The 20,292-nt window shown below is 35.9% G+C and overlaps 2 protein-coding genes across 2 annotated transcripts; both read left to right on the forward strand.

Moving 5' to 3' along the window:
* The first annotated feature begins 977 nt into the window (after positions 1-977).
* On the forward strand, positions 978-1,499 carry LOC118761107. The gene has a single exon (XM_036498777.1). It carries the CDS (start codon positions 978-980, stop codon positions 1,497-1,499), a length of 522 nt encoding a protein of 173 aa, XP_036354670.1.
* Positions 1,500-14,649: 13,150 nt separating this feature from the next.
* LOC115227917 (KRAB-A domain-containing protein 2-like) lies at positions 14,650-15,339 on the forward strand. The gene has a single exon (XM_029798622.1). The coding sequence runs from the start codon at positions 14,650-14,652 to the stop codon at positions 15,337-15,339; it is 690 nt and encodes a 229-aa protein (XP_029654482.1).
* The last annotated feature ends 4,953 nt before the right edge of the window (positions 15,340-20,292 follow it).

The raw sequence follows: 20,292 nt of genomic DNA on the forward strand, positions 1-20,292 counted from the left end.
ATTTAGATTTATTAATGAAAATCCCTGGCAGAGAAAGAATATATAAATCGGTCGACGTTATTATGGACCATGAAAGGGCCTGCGATAGATTTAAGAGACTACAATTTCCGCTGAAGATAAGTTTTGCTATGACAATAAACAAGGCCCAGGGACAGTCTTTAAAGGTAGTAGGCTTATTTTTAGAGAACGAGTGCTTTTCACATGGCCAGCTGTATGTGGGGTGCTCAAGGGTAGGTAGAAGAGAAATTTATTTATATTTGCCAAGGATGGACGGACTGCAAACATCGTTTATCCACAGGCCTTAGAATAAGGTTATATCAAAGCAGGTCGCATTTATATATCTACATAAATTTATAGTTATTTAAGGAAACTGCGAGCGTAGCGAGCAGGGCCTCCGCAGGAGCTAGCTCGCAGTGAGCGAAGCGAACTGCTGAGCTAGTTCATAATAAATTTGTAGATTTTCGGGAAATTTTGTGTACATATTATATTCGAGTTTATTTAGTATGTCAAGCATTCTAATTTCCTCAGTTTCAATTCTATCACAACATTTTATCCTCTGCTGGGTTGAATAATTGTTTATTTTCCACAAGTCGTAAAATAAAATCATCCAAGTGCTCATCCGTCAGTCTAGTTTCAAAATGCCCTCTCCATCAAGAGTTTTGAATAATAGTTCATTCAATAGATTTGAAAAATCGTGAAAAAGTTTTTCAGAGGTTTTAATGAAACATGTTTTTATAAATACAGTGCTGGTAGAAAAAAACCGGTTTTGCAGTTACTAACTTTTTTTGGCAGATAGCATTTATTTTTTTAACTGAATTGAACTCTTTGTAGTTGATTAGATTTATATTTTTTTTATTTATAAAAAATTTCATTAATCGTTTACAATTCGGATGATTTAAATTTTAGCGTGTGAATAAAAAACCGGTTTTCATTATTGAGTGATATTTTAGTAGTTGAATTTTTAGTTTTATAAGCAAATGTTAAATAAAATAATTAAAGGGAAGATTCTTGCTCTTTATGAGTTAAATTGGACGATAAAAGATATTGCAGATCATCTAAATACTCCAAAATCGACAATCGGAGATTTTCTTCGAAAATTCAAAAAATATGGAACTATTGATAGGATTCCTGGTTCTGGGCGTCCTAAAAAGCTTCAAAAAACAGACGTTGAAATTTTATTGCATCTTGTTGAGTGCGATCCAAAAAAATCTTCTAACACGTTGAGGAATGAAATAAACCATTTAACTGGTAAGAGTGTCTTTAGAAAGACAATTGGAAATTACTTAAATTCCAATTTTCTCTTCGGAAGAGTATGTCAACGCAAACCGTTGCTTTCGAAGAAAAACATAATAAAAAGATATGAATTGTCAAAAATTTTGATTCGGATGAACAATGACGCATGGAAAACTATTATTTTCTCTGATGAAGCATCTTTTCAGATTTTCCTACTAAAAAAAGGCAATACAGTTATCGAAAAAAAAGTTCACGTTATGAATTGAGCCATACTACGCCGACAGTAAATTTGGTGGAGGCAGTGTTATGGTTTGGGGCTGTATCTCCTATCAAGGAGTGGGCAATTTAGTTTTTGTTAATGGAACCCTCAATTCCGCTAAATATATAAATGTTTTAACGAATAATTGTTCGTTTCGGCGCGAAAAATAAAACTAAATCGGTTCACTTTCCAACAAGATTTGGCTCCCTGCCATCAATCTGCATTGACAACCAAGTTTTTGAAGAAAATAAAATTCCAATTTTTGATTGGGCTCCGCAATCTCCAGACATGAACCCAATGGAACATGTTTGGAGCATGATGAAGCAGAAGTATTCTTTAGATCCTGCAAAAAATAAACTGGATCTGGAAGTCAAATTAACAAAAATTTGGAACGAATTGCCGTCTGAAAGTATTCAGAAGTTAATTGATAGCATGCCTAAAAGGTCATACGAGCTATTTATTAATCGAGGATACCACACAACATATTAACTGTTGATTTTGTTAACTCTTTTTGTTAAAACCGGTTTTTTATTCACATGCAAAAATTTAAATTTTTAAAATTTCGGCCGATTATTGAAATTTTTTAAAAGTAAAAAAAATTATATATATAATCAACTTCAAACTCTTTATTTCATTTAGAAAATTAATAGCTATCCGCCAAAAAAAATTAGTAACTGCAAAACCGGTTTTTTTCTACCAGCACTGTATATGAAAAAGTTAACACGAGTTTATAAAGAGCCTGGAGGTCAGCTCAAAGTCGCCGCACTGCGTATCGAGTGGCAGTTTCCGCGGAGCACCGCGACCGAGATTCGCTGGAAGAGCCAGCTCGTCTCCCTCCGGTCGTTGGTCTTTCTGGCAATCATCCTGGCAATGTCGGCAAGAAGGCGAGTCGCAGACCTGCCGACGATTCCAGATGTTTCGAAGGCGAGGGGGACAAACTCGTAAGAGTCCGAAATACTTCCATACTTCGTCCTCTTAGCGTCTTCAACCTGAGCACTGGCAGAACCCGGGTTGGTGATGGACTTGAGTAACACCATCACTTTGACAGAGACCGACTGGCTTTAGAGTGGAGGGGAAACCTGCCGACTCTAGTGCCCTTTTCACGATGTCATTGAGCTGAGTGTGGCGAGGAATTCTGCCAGCACTCTTCTTGCACGATAGGGCGTGCAAACCGTTCGGCGAGATCGTGGACCCGCACCGGCATGGGTGGGGCTGACAGATGTCCAGGCCCAAGCGTAAGCAAACACCAATCCGTAAGGATTCGTCGTCCAAAAAAATTGAAATCATTTATTAAAAAAATAGTTAAAAATTGAAAGAGCCTACCATAAGAGTTAAAGAGCCTTCAAAGGCTCGCGAGCCTGCTTTTGCCGACCCCTGGCCTACATCGATGATAACAAGCATATGACAATGGAACATATAGCCTCTGTTTTCTCTTCCATTTAAAAAAAAATTTCCCGAATGATGTTATATTTAATGTATATTTTCATTATTAATAGATGAACAAAGTTAGATAAGAATCATTTTCTGTAAAATGAATAATGTTTATTCTAAATTTTTTGAAGCAAATGTAATAACTATTGATGTATTTTTCGTTTTGTTTGAAAAACGTGACAGGAATGTGAACTGTCTGAAGTCGTTGATTCCTAGAAGAAGTTTGCAGCTGATTGATTTGTAGACGACCCATTTGTGAGTTAATAGATTGTCTTCTCGGATCAGACTGATCAAATTCTATTCTGGAACGATAATACTCCTCTTGATTAGTCGGATAGGATGTAGTTGAACATCTTCTCTCATATGCTTCATTATCCAAATTATAAGAAGGGGGATAATTCAAATATCCATTACTGGATACTCCCACATTAGCGGGAACTTGCTGTGCTGGAATTCCAAGTTTTCCATTATTATCCTGTCGTGGACGAATTGCAGTGATAAGCATTCGATGAACTTAATGTAGTTCAATCAGGATTGAAAGTGTCGAATGAAGTGCTCTTCGCTTTGATGAAAATTCGTAGTTTTTGTCACGACAAAATGTCAAAAATGAATCTCGGGTGTTTGTCAGATCGCAATGAATGGACGGGTCACGGTCAGCAATTCTCGACATTTGACTCAGAGCACTGGGAAGATGGAGTTCAATCACAAAAAATATATTTTTGTGTTTCTCCAGTGTATTTGGAGCGATATTGGGAGTTTTCCTTCGAATCTTGGATTTAGCTTTTTTTGTCTCGGTTTTTGAAATTGGCCGTTTTACCTGCAAATATAATAATTATTGAGAATTACAGATTTACTCGAGCTTGATATTACCTGAGATCCGTCTTTAATTCGCTGTTTCTCTTCATCCACGTCCCTTATTATATCCTCCCATCGACAGGGCCAAAAATCTCCCTTCATATAAGGCATCTGATTCGGCAAAGTAATTCCATTATCAATCATATAAGCAGACATGTCCTAAAAATATAAAATTCGATCGACCTGAAAACTTCGAATCGCCTTTTCTTGCAATTTGCTGTTGGCATTTTTTGTTCTGGTAGGTGGGAATGAAATATATAATCATCTCGCTCACTCGGAGGACATGCCCAAATATGAGCGGTCATAAAACTATTACATAATGCCGCAATTATAATTACCCAACATTACATACATATTCGAGATAAGCGATGATGGCTTGGTAATGGACTCTGGAACGGAGAAAGGGTGCATCAAAATAATGAACACTGTCCAAATAAGCAATGTAAACTCGTCTAAAATAGAGATCTTAAGAATGCCTATTATTTGCCTCGGGACACTCAGAACCATATTTTTGTGTGTGCACTCCTTATCCCCATTCTCTTGAAAAAGTATATGGACTTGGCTTTGTAAGGATAAGAAGGAGGCATCTCTCCTTTGTCTAAATACTTTAAATATATTCAAATAAGAACCTTTTCTTCATGTATGGTTTAACTTCGCAGACTCTGTTGATGGAAGAAAGGACTCTGACATATACGTGTCAAGGAGTAATGTCCCCAGATTCTTTCTGAATGAATCTGTTGACCTTATCATCTATAAAATCGCTCAAATAAGTAGTTCGAAGATCTGATGAGTTACAAAAATATACTTTTTGCGGTTAATATGTTCTTTACTTCAGTAGGAGGGGCCCCGTTGGATATACATTTTTTACATACGTATCATTCATTATAAAGAATTTCATTATAAAGGACACATATTTTGTGGTTATGTCGACCACAGTGCATACACTTTTTACAAATCTACAAATATATACAATATAATCAACTCTTCGTGCACAATGACGTTGTTTTTCAGCTTCACAAACAGGTTATTAAACATTGATTCGTTAGAGCTTGCTCCTGGTTGGATAATAAATTCGCCGCTGGATGAGTTAAAGAATTTTTCACACATAATATACACATCCTCCCCATTTCTACAAATTATATACAGGAAACATACTTTTCGCACGAGTAATAATCCTTATCTGCCCCAATTTGACAGCCAAGAGGGGAACAACAGTATAGCATGTGCAGATTAAACACATACTTATTCTTGCAACAGTACCGTAGTCCGTCTTTCATTATACTCTCCGCCTCGTTGTTAAATACAGAGAGGAGCTAAGAATGAATAGAAATAATAAACTGTACTTTGGAAGCGTTCTTTGTAATGAAGTTTTTGGCACCGTTGTAAAGTTTAGAATTGTCCACCATTGTGTGAAAGTCATCAATCAAGTCCCAAGGACATTGATATTCCAAATCCTGCAGCTTACTGTACATCGCGGACAAGTCCATTGGTTTTTTGATTATATCAAAGTAATTCTTGTATATATTTATTACAAGAGTACCGGTGTTCCGTCCTTTATCGGGTCCAATGGCAAAAAAAATAGTCGGGCTTCCGACATCGTTTGTATTTTGTCGATTAACGGTATAAAAGCCTCTTTAATATTTTGAGGCGAAATTTCTTAAAATTTTATCTTTGAGGACAAATACTGTTTGTCACAAAAACTGGTTTTTGTGGAGTTTTTGGGGCAGGAGTGTGACCTTCCTTCTTTGGAACTTTTAAGGTCGGAAGACTCTCGGGGGTCTCCTCCTTTTTAACTGGAGGTATAATATCGAGTGATGGTGTCCGAGAGGGAGAAGTCTAAATTAGTAAAATTAAATTATTAAACCATTAATTTCCTTTCAAAACCTTCAGAAAACGCTGCAAATTTATGTATATATCCATCGACGGAATTGGAATGGTTATAAATCCTGTTTTCATGCATATTCACAAAATTTAAGGCTTTTTTAAGTTTTTGTGGAGAGTTAATATTTCTTCTCAAAGATTCACATCTAAACATTAGTTTATATTTATATACAATTGATTTTTTCTATATTCCCCCTCATTTATAGAAATATAACTGGCTTTTGGAATTGGCTGCTGAGGGTTAATACTGGGTGGTCGAGGTCGGACGATTTGTACGACTGATTTATTTTCATTGCTAAAAAATTAAATAAAATTGTCAACCCATAATTTCCTTGATAGCTTGACATAACACCAAACTATCACATCCATTACATCTATAAATATGATTTAAGTAGTTTTTCATTTTTCGGCAATGAGAAGAGCACAAAAGATTGCACTTCCTGGAATGTTCATATGCAGAAATAAACTTATTAAATGTTAGTTATTCAAATATATACTTCTTCTTGACGATTATAGAGTCGATTTAGTGAATTTAGTGCCCTTACTTCAGGTCGGCTGGAATCCCTCCTGGGGACAAATTGTCGAGGTGGATCCTGAACTGACATATATTGAGAGGATAGTAAATATTGCACTGGTATGTATGTGTTTGGTTAAGACGTTGATGGAAATTGTGTCTTAATTCAATTCAATTAAGTTTATTGTAATTAACAGAGAAAGAGAAAGTAACAGGAATTAAGGACGGTGATAGGACGAGACAGATGCCAAGGCAACTGAACTCTTCTGAGCTTGCGTCCAATTCATCTGTCGTGAGCCAGAGTTAATAGTGGCTATGTTGCTGAATTGCTCCCTTCTAGCAGGAGCTCTTGCAGCATATTCAAATTTACTCCAAGTTTGGTCAGGGCTCCTACACAACGGCGAAAGGATTCCAGTAGGGAATCTCTGTTGTGTAGGTCCTAATCCAAGTGGGCACCTCTTTGTCGCAAAGCTTTGTTACGGTGTGTTTCTCCCTTCTTATGGGGGACAGCCGAGCGGACCACTTTTGAGTTATGGCACTCATTAGTGTTTGACTTCGCGCTTGTGAGTGTGCTGGGGCCCGGCGACGTCTGAATAGAGACATCGACTTTGGACGGACTTGGGGGAGACCCTTATGTCCAGACTGATTCTATCGGTTCGGCTTTTACCCAGCGTACTGGGCTTTTAGTCTGTGGGCTCTTCGCAACCCTTGAGGCTGCTGTTGCTGCTTTGGCAGACGGACATTCACCGTAGCACGCCAAGTGCCCAGAGTTCTTGCAGTTAATGCAAGTTTTTGCAGCTGGGACACTCGGTTTTGGCTTGGAACTCGGGCAGTTTTGGTGCCTGTGTTCTTTACCGCAGAGGAGACAACGGAGTTTTTCCGAGCATCTGTAGGAGGTATGTCCAAACTGATTGCACCGGAAGCATCTCGTTGCTGGGGGCTTGTGCCATTCGCAGCGGATGTGGCTGAAGCCGGCAGTTATTCCAAAGCGGATGAGGGTGTTGGCCTCGGCTCTGGAATCCAGCGTGAGTCTGCCGACAGGCATGTCGGTTCCATTGCGAGAGAACCTTTCAAACTTGAAGTCCGATTCTAGACTTTCTCTCAAGTGGAGGTTAAGGTCCTCTGTCGAGATCCAATGAGGGATTCCTTTAAGGACCAAGACTGAGGCCTTCTCAGCTACTGAGGCAAGTTTATGGCCGCCTTCGCCAAACATATTCGATTGAGACAGCTCTGCTTTGAAAGCAGCAGCATCCTCGAGCGATCTGAATTTTAGAATGAAGGTGCCGGACTTCTGTAAAGTTATCCGGGCTTTGGAAGCAGTTGGCGACTTGGAAATTAGTCACTCCCTTATACTGCAGTTTACTCCCTTATATAGTCTGAAAAAGTGATTCAATAATTATTAATTTAAATCAATAATTATATGGTTCCTATTTGCAAAAACTGTCGCGATTAACTCGATTATCTCAAGTACGTGTTTATTTTAGTAAGTTAATTAGGATCAATTTTGATTGCAAACACAGATTTAAAAATGACTAATTTTCAATATCACAGGATTGGAGATATTGAGCCATTTCATAAAAATTAACATATATTCGTGTGATGTCTATATTCATTTCTATGTAATTTGAAAGAATAAAAATAATCTAGGGAGGATATTGGAATACGTCTCAACTAGATCTTGTAATATAGAGAACACGGTATTAGTCATTATTAGTATGAGTTTTTGTTTAGAGTGACTTTACCTTTGGCAGATTATTCGTTACAAGTTTCTTTTTTCAAGAAGACAAATCTTCTGGCCAACCTAGTTGACATTTCTAATTCTTCTCAATTTCTGATAAATTGATTTGTGCGCTGAAAACTTGGTCGTTATTGTTTTCAGACCATAGACGTGCATGACTAATTAATGAAAAATGACTTTGAAGAGACTTCGTCTAAACATTCATAAACTAGGCTGATGTCACAAATTTCTCGTATATTGATTTTATCCGGCGATATCATATCTTTCAGCAAACTCACTTTAACAATAAATTTGTTTTAATCATCTTTGCGCTTGAATAAAAATTTGACCCAACAAAGCTAAAAATACACAATTCATGTTTTTACAATCCCACTATACAATTATAGTACATTAAAGCAAAGAAAGAAGAAATTAAAAACTTGATCAACATCCACGACAATAAAAATTAAACTGCAAGTCTAATTTTCTTTAATTTCGATAAGGTGTGTATTTACTTATATTTTCGGTTTTTAGAAGACATTTTATTATTATTGTTACTTTTTAGGTCATTTATTTGAAAAGAATTCTGATTTAGTGTATTGACATGATAATTATTGATATTTGGGGATTCTAAGAAATAGACGCGGCAACTTAATTAGAATTTACTCAAAAATATTAAGGAGAAATTAAAAAACGTATTAATGAATTATCAAAGACTTTGCTAAACTCAGGCATTTACAAAAATCAATTAATAAACATTTTCTAACGCAATCAAAATAGTCTGGAATTATTGAATTCCATGAGGTTGATAAATTATCAAGAACGTTTCTTAGGTTAAAAAATATTAAAAATATGTATTAGTAAATAATCTATAATACTCACAGGTGTTGAAGCAAGTTATAAAATTCAAATGAGTTAGGTTTCGGTTTTCTTCGAAGCTTTGGGCCCTCTCCTTGCTTTTCATAAAAATCCGATTTATGTGATGTCATAAGTTCATAATCGCCTAATATTAAACAAATATATATACCTGAGAATTCTATGTTTTCAGGAATATGTACTTTTTCTGGTCTTTTTACCCATTCTCCTCTAAAATGAGAATTTGTTGTTGTGGAAAACAGATGAGATGAATTTGGAAATATTGTTGAGCCTTTCAATTATATTAAAACATAATTTTATGCCAAGTAATGATGGAAATTCAGAATATGTTATTTTTGTATTTGGCGTTTTCCATTTGTAGTCTTGGCTATAGTTGGTTTCATAATAAGTTTTCATTTTGTTGTTTTCCGTCACTTGAATTTTCTTTTCTGGAATTTTTTGCAGTTTTGGTTTTACAAAAACTCTGTTATTAGTGGTAAGATAAGGAGTTTGAAATTCTTTATTACTAAAGTCATTATCAATCTAAAATTAATGTGTTTAAATTACATATTTTTTGGGAGATCGCTGATGGTTCCCGGAAATAGTTGGAAAATGATCACGATTTGTAGAAATGAAACACGGTTTGTTGATATTACCTGTAAGAAATTTTCTGCTGTCTTGAGGCCTTTTACTTGAACGCTTTCGGGGAATGTAATCTTTAAAATGATCGTTATATGTTGAGATATTAATTTGTGAACAATTTAGCATTTTAGCTTGTTTATTTGATTAGGACGTAACTTGAGCTTTATAATTGATTTACTAAGATTATTGTATTGCGTAGAGTTCGCATTGTTTTGTTCTCATGACGATGAAAGATTGCTTTTTTATTTTTTACAATAAATACCACAATATTTTTTATTATATTAGTACACAAAATCTCAATGATATCTAGAGTTTATCTTTATTGTCTAAACCCCTTACTTTCAATTTTACTTAAATAGTTCTTACTTCAGCAGTATCCAGAAACTATTTTTTCAATTACCAACAAGAGTTTTTTGATTGATAGTATCTGGAGATCTGTATGACTTTCTCTAATGATTACCCTGTCCCATTTGATGGCACGTCTACGGTTTGTTTTTACCGCACTAGTAAATTTGCATTCGCTTACGTGAATACCAGAATTGTACGCGATAGAAGAAGAGTGGGAGCACCGTGGCATAAAAAATCTTTTTTTAACATCTAGGAAACTGTACACAGTTTAGTTATTTAGTATAGTTTAATTTGAAACAGAAAAGTAGCATAATAGGAACGTTAAAGTTTGCTTGGGTAGAAAATAGTGTAGATGAACTACCTAAAATTTACTAAAAACAAATTAAGATGAAATGATTGAAAGAAAGTAAACAATTGTTGTTCGACATATGAACTGAATAGTGCGTAATGGCGTTGATGGAGCTGCTTTTTGACCAAATTAAGTTGGTTAGTGAGTGTAGAGTATTTCTGATTGGACATTGCTCTATGGGTGAGAGAAATGAGTTCAGCAGTAGTAAAGAGATTTACAAGAGAATCGACAAAAAAATATTGTGTGGGGAATTAAATGGTCGGAGAACTGCATAAATGAATCTGTTTACTTGCCTGAACCTCAGTTTTAGAACGAGATCTCTTTGAGGAATTGATTAGTGAAAACTGTGAATTCAGTTTCCGGGTTGAGAAATCTGAGTGAATTGATTCCATTGTCTTTAGCAGTAATGAGAAGGAGTTAATTGAGAGAACGAGCACTCCCAGCACCCACTGACTGTCTTACGTGCTCTCTGAAAGTGTCTATTATTCGCTGGGGAAAGAGCTCGACAGACCATCTGTGATTCTCAATTGCAGATAGATAACCAAAGATTACCTATTCTGCCTTCTTTTTGTTGCTCTATTATTATTCAACCAAGACCACCGTCTAAAAACCCAAAATAACTAATCAGATGATCCCAGCTTCTCTAAGAGAGGTCCTCATTTTTCCCTGACGTTCTTCCCATGTTCCTGCACATTTTCTGTAGGGGCGCGGCGGGTGTGTCATTGCGAATGTCGTTTCCCGTTTCTTCGCATGATCTCTCAAAAGTGGTAAAATTTAGTTGCTAGTTTGGTTCTTCTAGGGTTTTGCAGATTCTTGATTGAATTTTCAAAATTTTTTCCCGATTGGTGTAGCTTATCGTATTTCCAGGCGTAGCTAATTGTGGGTTCCATGACTGCTTATAGACTAGTTTAAAAAACAAATAATGGTTGAATATTCGACATGTTAATCTATAGATTTAAGACGCCAAGATGCCAAATTTTGAATTATTAGAAACTAGTTCGGCAGCTCGCTTCGCACACCGCGACGTAGCTCCTGCGGGGCCCTGTTTCATTAAACAACTATAAGTTTAAGTAAATATATTAAACGACCTGGTTTGACGTAACCCTATTTTAACACGTATTGATAAACTATGTTTTTTGTCCGTCTTTCCTTGGTATATATGAATAAATTTTCTCTTCTGCTACCCTTGAACATCCCACGTACAGTTGTCCATGGAAAAAGCAGTCCCTCTCTAAAAATTTTCAAAATTCGTGGGATATAAACGTCCTCACTATTATACTTAGCTGTAAATATCGTCACTTCTATTACGTTAGCCATCGTTTTTATTAATATGTTGAAAATAATTCTTTAATTTTTTTGCCGGGGAAGATTTTTTTAGGACTTCATTATTGTGGATTTGTTTCCCATGACAATCTAACTTCTTTTTGGGGGGCACCAAGAGGGATTTTCCCAGATAGAAGATGTTTTTAAATACTAACAAAAACTTAAAGTTTTGTTAGTTTAAAACCAAAAGGATGTTTATTTTACATTTTATTTAACGATTTTAATCTTCCATTTTTACTTGTTGAAAAATGATCCGTTATTTTTTCTCCAAATTTTTACTTTTGAATTAATCAATTCATCGTTAACTTTTTAAAGTTATAAAATGCAAGTAAACGCCAAAAAACGTGAAAGTAAGGAATTTCATGTTTTACTAATTTGATATACTTTATTTGACATAAATGTATTATCAAATAGTATTAGTTTTTAATAAACTAATAATCTCTAGTTTACTTAGACAAGAGACCGTATTCAAATCAGATCTTGTTCATTTATGTGCCTGTTTCGCATTGACTAACATGACAAATTCAGTGTACTGACTAGACTCATACAAACTGTTCTTAATCAATGAAAAAATATCAGGCACTGCTCGTAGACAACATTGATAGTATTTTTTAAAGGCAGCGGAATTAGAGTATTTGTTAGATTAAAATTTGCTTGCATTTCCCATATGGTTGGCAGGAGATGAACAATTCTGAAATGATAATCCCTATTCGGTATGGAAATGTTTTGTTTGGATTACAATAGACGAAATAGGCCAATCTCGGTTAGGGAAATCACATTTTGCTCATTTTTCTCCATATGATCACTGGTAATCTTAAACGCTTTAATAGCGAAAAAATCACCGAAATTGTATACGCTGACGATGTGGATTTTACATCACATGATACAACAGCCTTGAGGCGGTTACTTTATGTTGCTCCAGCAGAACTTGGTAAATAGTTTCTTACCGTGAATCACGGAAATCGCACGTATGGGATCAAGATTGGATGAGGAATGGAAACGTTTCAGAAAACTTGGGTCACTCCTCGGAGATAGTGCGGACTTAACTATGCAGGTTACAATGACCGACATGGATCAATAATGATGAATTGCACCGAAAGTGCTTAGGGTGCCCTGGCATTACGAGATAATAATCATTATGGTTAAAAAAGGAAGGCTACAGCGACTTGTCAGGCGATCTGGTTTCCTTATAAAAAGATTTGAGTAATTGAAACGGTCCAACCACCCATTTAATCATTTAAACCAATTTAAGTAGAATTTTTCAAAATTTATTAAGACAATTGTCGTAAACAAGCGAAACAATCTTCTGGACCATCCTTGTCCATGCCCCTCTGTTGCGGGCGAGATCCCGCAAAGATTCTAGGTCGTCCCAGTTTTTGAAACTTTTGCCATGAAAATTTGAGATCCCTCTCCAGAACTGCCGGAAGAGTGGATCTAGGTCTTCCACGATATTTGTCTCCATGTTCGGAGAAATAATCGTCCATTGCCCGATTGGCCGGAGCTCTGGGGTCCATTCGCAAAATATGGCCAAATAATTTCCACCGGCCTCCAACGATTTCTTGAGACAACGGCGTAGCATCGTAATGTTTATACAGAGATGGATTGTTAATTTTTGATGGCCAGTGTATTCCGTGTAAGAGACGTAGTTGTTTACGGGGAAGAGTCTATAGTCTTCAGTTCAGTGTCCGAGATCCTTCATGTTGACGAGTTGTATAGTAGAACAGGCTTTACCAGTGCATTATAAAGCCTTGATCTGAGAGCCCGATTAATCGGCCAAGCTTGGAGCCATTTTTTACGTATTCTGCTCAGAGCCGCAGTAGCAAGCATCTTTCTACGAGAAATGTCTTTACTATCTCCAAGTAGGGAGCCGAGTTTGTTCGCATTCCTCCATGTTTCGCCAATTCTGGTGTCCATTCGTTTAATCTCCGTCAATTCAGTTTTGGAAGTGTTAATTATCAGAAACCATTTGTTAAGCACCCGTGGGGAATTGTTTAGTAGATGAATTAGATCATCTATGTTGTCCGAGGCAAAGTCCACATCGTCGGCATATACAATTTTGGTAATAGAATCATTATAGAAAGTTCTCAAATCTCTCAAGGCGGCTTCCAGATAGATTACAAATAGCAGGGGGGAGAGAGAGTTTCCCTGAGGCGTGCCGACATTCGTTTTGAACCGCCTGGAGCAGACTGACCCAATACGAACAGAAAGTTCTGTCCTAGCAAGTAGTAATTGTATCATTCTCACTTCATCCACCTCTAGGAAGCTTTCCAGAACCCCGATGAGTAGGTCACGATGAGTAGGTCTTTTTGGCCACGTGTGGGATTATAACTTTGTTTATGTTCCTACGGAATGTGTTAATAATAATAATAATTGTCGCAGTAAATAGGGATTTCAGGAAATAGCGATCCGTAGTAAATAGAGCGCATAGTATTCAAATATAAATAAATTAAGCAATTTATATGTCTATTTAGTAATAATCATTTTTATTTTTGAAAATGTTTTTATTTTTTGCAAAAAATAATAATTTTTATTTGAGCATGGGATATCTATCGATGTGCAATTATGAAAGGGATCAGATTATTGATTATCTAGTCCAGGGGTTCTCAACCTTTTGAGCTCAAGGGCCAAATCGATAATTAAGATTAGCTTCGCGGGCCGCACAAAAATTATTTTATATATTTTTATATTTTCCATTTTACTAAATATTGATTCGCATAAATATGTAGATTCATATATGCATTGTGTGTTATATTTTTGAATTTGTCTTGAGGTATTAATTCGTAAAAATTAATAATGGACGCCTTTTTGAACAATGCCGCCAGTTATATATCATGTTGTAAATTAATGAGTTCTAGTTGAAACTTTGCAGGCGCATCCTTAATTTCCACGCTGAATGGAGTTGTCAATATTTTCATTAAAGGAAGGAATTCTTTAAAATTCTAAAAATTAAATTTATAATGTACCCCAAAACGTGCTTCAAATTGATTAATGAAATCACCAATTATGGATATGTTTAACCTTAAGAATGAATAATTAAATTTAAACATTATTAAAAATTAAAAAAGTTAGTTACTCTAGAGGGGCCGCAAAAAAAATCCTGGGGGCCACATGCGGCCCCGGGGGCCGCATTTGAGAACCGCTGATCTAGTCAATGCGAATTTACCGTCAACACTCAGTACCGCCAATGAAATTCGTTCCTTCAGGCTCCGGGCGAGTAAGTTATTCACTTTCCGCCGAATCTTATGTTTAAACGTGGAGTTGATCATTTTGTCCGATTTTTTACTGTTGAAGAACAAGAACAACTTTATGATTATGTCCGGTTGTGTCACCTGGATACGGGGCATCCAGGTCGAGATAAATTATTCAATCATATGAAGAACTTGGCATATGGAATTAGCATAGAACATGTGAATCATGTTCTAAGTGCATGTACAACTTGCATAGCTCGTCGTACGCTCGCAACCAGGAGACAAATTACTCCAATAATTGCCAAGTTTTCACGAGAAAGGCTGATTATCGATCTTGTGGACCTAAGATATTACAGCGATCAAAATAGTGGCGAAAAATGGTTGCTGGTGATAATGGACTCGTTTACGAAATACTGTTGGACTTCAGCACTGAAATCAAAGAACTCGGCTGATGTGATACCGAGGATACGAAGTGTTGTTCTTTCTTTGGGGGAAGTATTCATAATACATACCGACAATGGACTTGAATTCTGCAACTCGCGGATGACGCAGTTGTGCGAAGAATTTGGAATTCGCCATGTCAGGGGGAGGGCCCGATGTCCCTGGATACAGGGTCAAGTGGAACGACTTAATCAGACACTCAAATGGATGCTCAGTTCGACGTTATTAACCAACGGGAATGGATTTCGTTGGATTGATATCCTCGAAAATATAACATTTACAGCACGACAGGGTCCAAATTAGTTCGACGAATATGTTGATCAATCATGAGGCCCCTTACGAGATCGATATTAATAGACTAGCTATCGTTGGAAAACTATAAAAATTTTGTTTCGGAATAAACTTCTTTATATCTTAATTTTTGTTCTTTTATGATTGCAATCGAAAATAGACAACTATTTGCTATTTCAAAAAAAAAGAATTTGAATTACTTTTCCATATTTTCATTTTTGTTTAAATAAAATGAAATCGAAACTAAAATACACTCCATAAAGATTTAACGCGAAATTGACTAAATTGTTAATAAAAAGCGTCATTTAAACATTTAAAAAAATTAACAATTCAAACAATAAACGAATCTATTCTTAAGCAAATATTTTCATTATTCCTGTACGATTTTAAAGCAGATTTTTTAGTAAGCTATTTATTAATTTATAAAATTATCAAATAACGAAAAAATCGTCCTGCACAGTATTTGTCTTTATAGATTTCTCTATTTGGACAATATAAAATTTTATAATTATTTTACTTCGGATCGCTATTTCCTGGTATCTCTATTTACTGTAACAATAATTGTCGTAAAGTAATATGTATTGTTTACAATAAGATCTATTTCATAGATCCCTTCATTGTAAGCACATACAAGAATTAGGGTTCAAAAATATTACAAGAATTCAAATATACCGATAATTGGTCTTGAATTGTAAAATTTAACAAGAATCTACGTTGCCCCCTGGCCATAAAAAGTATTTAGACTAACAACTATCTCAACCAGAGTTACAAGATATACATTCGGTGATAGACACCCTAAAAGATGCTGTTTTGTAATATAACTATCTTCGGCAAGAACTTTTATGGTCGGAAAGATCACCATAATCATATTCGTTCCTAGGATTTTTGTTTAGAAGTGACCATTTGAAATTTTTTCCAAAATCTGAACACATCAGTCCGCATTGGAATTTGTACACGCCTTGACATTGAGATTTGCCAGCCGGATCATTGTAGATATGGTAAGCTCATCTACATGAAGGGGTTACATCCTCTCTCTTGCCGCCTCAGTGTCGGCAGGATCCCCAGACACACCTCAATAAATGATGTTATAAAGCGTGCTTAACACCGCTGGATTCTTCTCAATATTAGAACCGGTTTGACTGGACCGTAGTGACGGGAAACGCCCGATGGGTCGACTTTATTCCCGTTCAGGGAGGGACTGGCCCTCGTGTGAGATGTTACCTGGATAGACTCATTTTCGTCATCATCGCTGATCGACTCTAAAGAAAACTGCAAAATATGCCTCGCTGACCGATACCTGCTTCTTCATCCCCCTGGCTTTTGAGACCATACCCAAAGCGCTCAAACTACTCTCAGAGATTTGTTCAGCTTAAAAAACGAACTGGCTTTTTTAACGGACATCATTCGCGATATTGCTTGGGAATTGCCTATCCATCCGCTCAGCGACTAATTTAAATTAACGAACAATTCTTTCATGATTTTTTTTTTTTTAAACAAGACAAAAATTACAGATAGCTAAGTTAGTTAAAGGCCTCACGAGACACCCGACCAGCCGCGCGAATGGCGAAGACGTTCCCTCGGATCACAGCAATCGACAGACGTTCCAGGAGCCAAGAAAACTCTCTCATGTCTATTTGCATGAAAATTCTTTCATGTCTATTTGCATGCATAAAAATCCGAACAAGAAAAAATTGCAAACTTTGATTAACTGTTTTTACCGAAACAAATCATATTATTAAAAAAACGAATCATCAAAGGAAAAATGTGATCTATTTAGTCTTAGTACGCTGACTTCCACTTCTCTTTCGAGAAGTTTCGAGATGCTTAGCTAACACTTGCTGATATTTTTTCAATTCTTCAGACCTCTTGTGCTTCCTCTCAATTTTCTTATTCAACAACAATTTCCTTCGCCTTTTCACTGCTGGTGTTACAAGACGCTGAATCTTGGGTGCCTTGGACCTACTCTGACCCTTCTTATTCACATAAGGTCGTCGGACAACATAATTCCTCACATCATCCTCCTTATCCAACTGAAACAACTTTTTTATTTTGTCTGCTCTTTTTGGCCCGAGATGACGTGGCACAGACGTATCAGTCAGTCCGGGTAACTCATTGGGGCCTATAATTAGTTTAAATACTTTTTTAGACCTTTTTTGATTAAAATTAGATTCACTGCTTTAATCAGTCTTCCGATAATACATCCGTGGACTACTTTACGTTTTCTGTCACCACGTCTTATAGGGTTGTAACATTTCTGTTTTCCTGAGAGTAGAATTCGAGTTCTTCCGTTGAGAATGACTCCGTTCATCATGGGACATCCAGCGTTGTCAAATCCCCCGGTAACACGGACAATGTAACCCTAAAATACGGTTTTATGTAAAAAATGGACTTGGAAAGATTCGCCAAGGAATCCGATATCAAATTGAGAACCAATTTTTTTATCATAAAGTTTTGCAAGCATGCTGGGATCTTCGATCTCGAAAGTCTTTTGACATCCGGTTTCGGGGTATGCAATATTTAACTAAGTATTAAAAATGATAAATTACCTTCATATGTGAAACAACAAGAAATGTAGAGTCACGTTTATTAATAAATTATTATTTAATTTGAATATCAATTCAATTTATATTCAAAAAAATTTTATTTTTTTCTATATCAATAAAAACTATCATTTTATAGTCCCTTTCTACAAGCCTTGTAAGCCATAGGGAATACACCGTTAAGGAAGGTCCAGACAAAAAATAAGTCTTCAATGTCTTAAAAAATAGAAGCTCCCAGTAGTAGATATCTCGTACTTGGATGTTTATAGAACCAGTACATTGTGTTTTGTTGCTTTTACAGTAAATCATTTTTCCTGGAACTAAAAATGAAAATCAAGGCGAGGAGGCCCTCTCATATGGACGAACATATAATCAGGGATCAGGGGTACACGTCTAAGATGCACTCATGATCGGGCAAAGATGAGGACTCTTTTGAGCCTGTCGGGATCATGTGACTTTATTTGTTCTTTTTTTTATTCGGGGAATAATAAAATGAATCCTGCCTATTTTATTTACAACTCAGAAACATGGGGACTGAATCAGAAATGTGTAGAAAATCTTAATGCTTTTCATAAAAAATAACTCAGGTCATTACTAAAAATATACTATCCAATGAATATCAAGAACCAAGACTTATACTCCGTTTTCAAAACAGAACAATTAGATGCAACTGTCACTAAGGGTCAATGGGGACTCTCTGGCCACATACTACGGAAGGATTCCTCACTTCCTGCTAATGAAATCTTGTAAACATACTTTTAATGCTTTGGGATTTCTCGAGGCAAGCCACGGACAACACTGCCACTAATCTTAAATAACAACTTTGAGCATGTCAGATTGCTATATAGAAAATATAGACCATCTAGACAGGCTCCGAAAAATCGCAATCTTAAGAAGAGCGTGGAGGTGTCTAACAGACAAAATCTTACGGGGTGTGCCACAAGCAACGAAAAAATTGTGATTTTCTTTCTTGTTGTTGCGGATGTACACTTAATAATAAATAAAATTATTTACGAAATGTGTGTTTTATCGTCTTCTAGACACTTCCACATTCTTTTAAAACTGCGATTTTTTAGAGGTTGTCAGCATTTTCTTGGCGTATTTTAGCATTTTTCAAATAGATGTGGATAATGTCAGTGCTGTCCTTCAAAAGCCACCAGTTCTTAAATAGTTCTTAAAAATAAGTTTTCAGGATATGTCCAAGTAGTCCTCATCAAGTATTCACCACAGTCAACTCCCAAGTGTTTATGTAGCGTCCTGTAGCCGATCACATTTGTTTTATCCAATAGGCATTTTAGTTCTCTGTAAAATGCGTTTAAATGCATTTATTGTTTATCACACTTCCGAATCGTATTAGCCAAAAAATATGCGTTTTGTAGTCGCATTTTCACATGTGTTGGTATTTGCTATTGTGAATATATAAATCACAAACACCCGAGTGCCTAAACTGCGTACGTGCAAGCCACACAGTTTTTGCAAAAGAAAAAAACAAATTAGTAATGCTAAAGAATCCAAATTTTTAATGAAAAAGCATTTTTTACCAAAAAAAACTTAGTAATAATCCAAATTTCCTTTTTATTCTCCATTTTCAGTCGACTTTTTCTTTTGACGGTTGTAAGCTCCGAATTTTAAACAAAAATTAACTTTTAAAGCCAAAAAAGTTTATTATTTTTAATCAAACAAAAATTCAACGAGATCTGGGTGTATGCAAGTTATATTTCTGTTTCATTCGATTGAGTTCTTCCTTTCGTTTTTCAGCATCGACATCTCTAAGTACCTACAGCAATATTAATTGATATTTTAACCTTATTTGGATTATAATATAAAATGACCAAATAACGATTGCAGACATTGAACCCCTGGAGATGGTCGCAGGCATTCTTTGCGTCAAAAATGTCCTCATAGACTACAAAGGCAGATCCTCTGGACTCAGGGGTTGATCCACTAAGTAATTTTATACTAAATATAAAACATTCTGATTTGACGGATTGCTCCATATTTCCCAAAAATGTCGTACATTTCTTCCGATGTACATTTATAAGGTAGATTACGAACAAATAAAATTCTGTTTACGTCTGGAGGCAAACGAACCTTTTTTATTTATATAATAACAATACATTCTTTCCCTGAAATCTTAAAGCCATCTCACACAACAACAAATTAAGTATACAATTAATTTTATTAAATAAATCTATAAAAAATGATTTAAATATCTTTTTAAGAAATTATACAATATCACATTAAACTGAGTTTATTGCACTCAATCAAATTCCACATAACAGCATCTCTGGGATGCTCCCTCGCAAGTTTATTAAAATCCAGATTCAGAATTTTTTCAATCCGATCTGAGGCAACTGCATATTCCGAAACAGACAAAGTAGAATAAAAATTGTGCAAAACATCAGCAATATCAGCAATAACAAGA

Source organism: Octopus sinensis, unplaced genomic scaffold (genome assembly GCF_006345805.1).
Source record: "Octopus sinensis unplaced genomic scaffold, ASM634580v1 Contig08735, whole genome shotgun sequence".
In the NCBI taxonomy this organism is placed as follows: domain Eukaryota; kingdom Metazoa; phylum Mollusca; class Cephalopoda; order Octopoda; family Octopodidae; genus Octopus; species Octopus sinensis.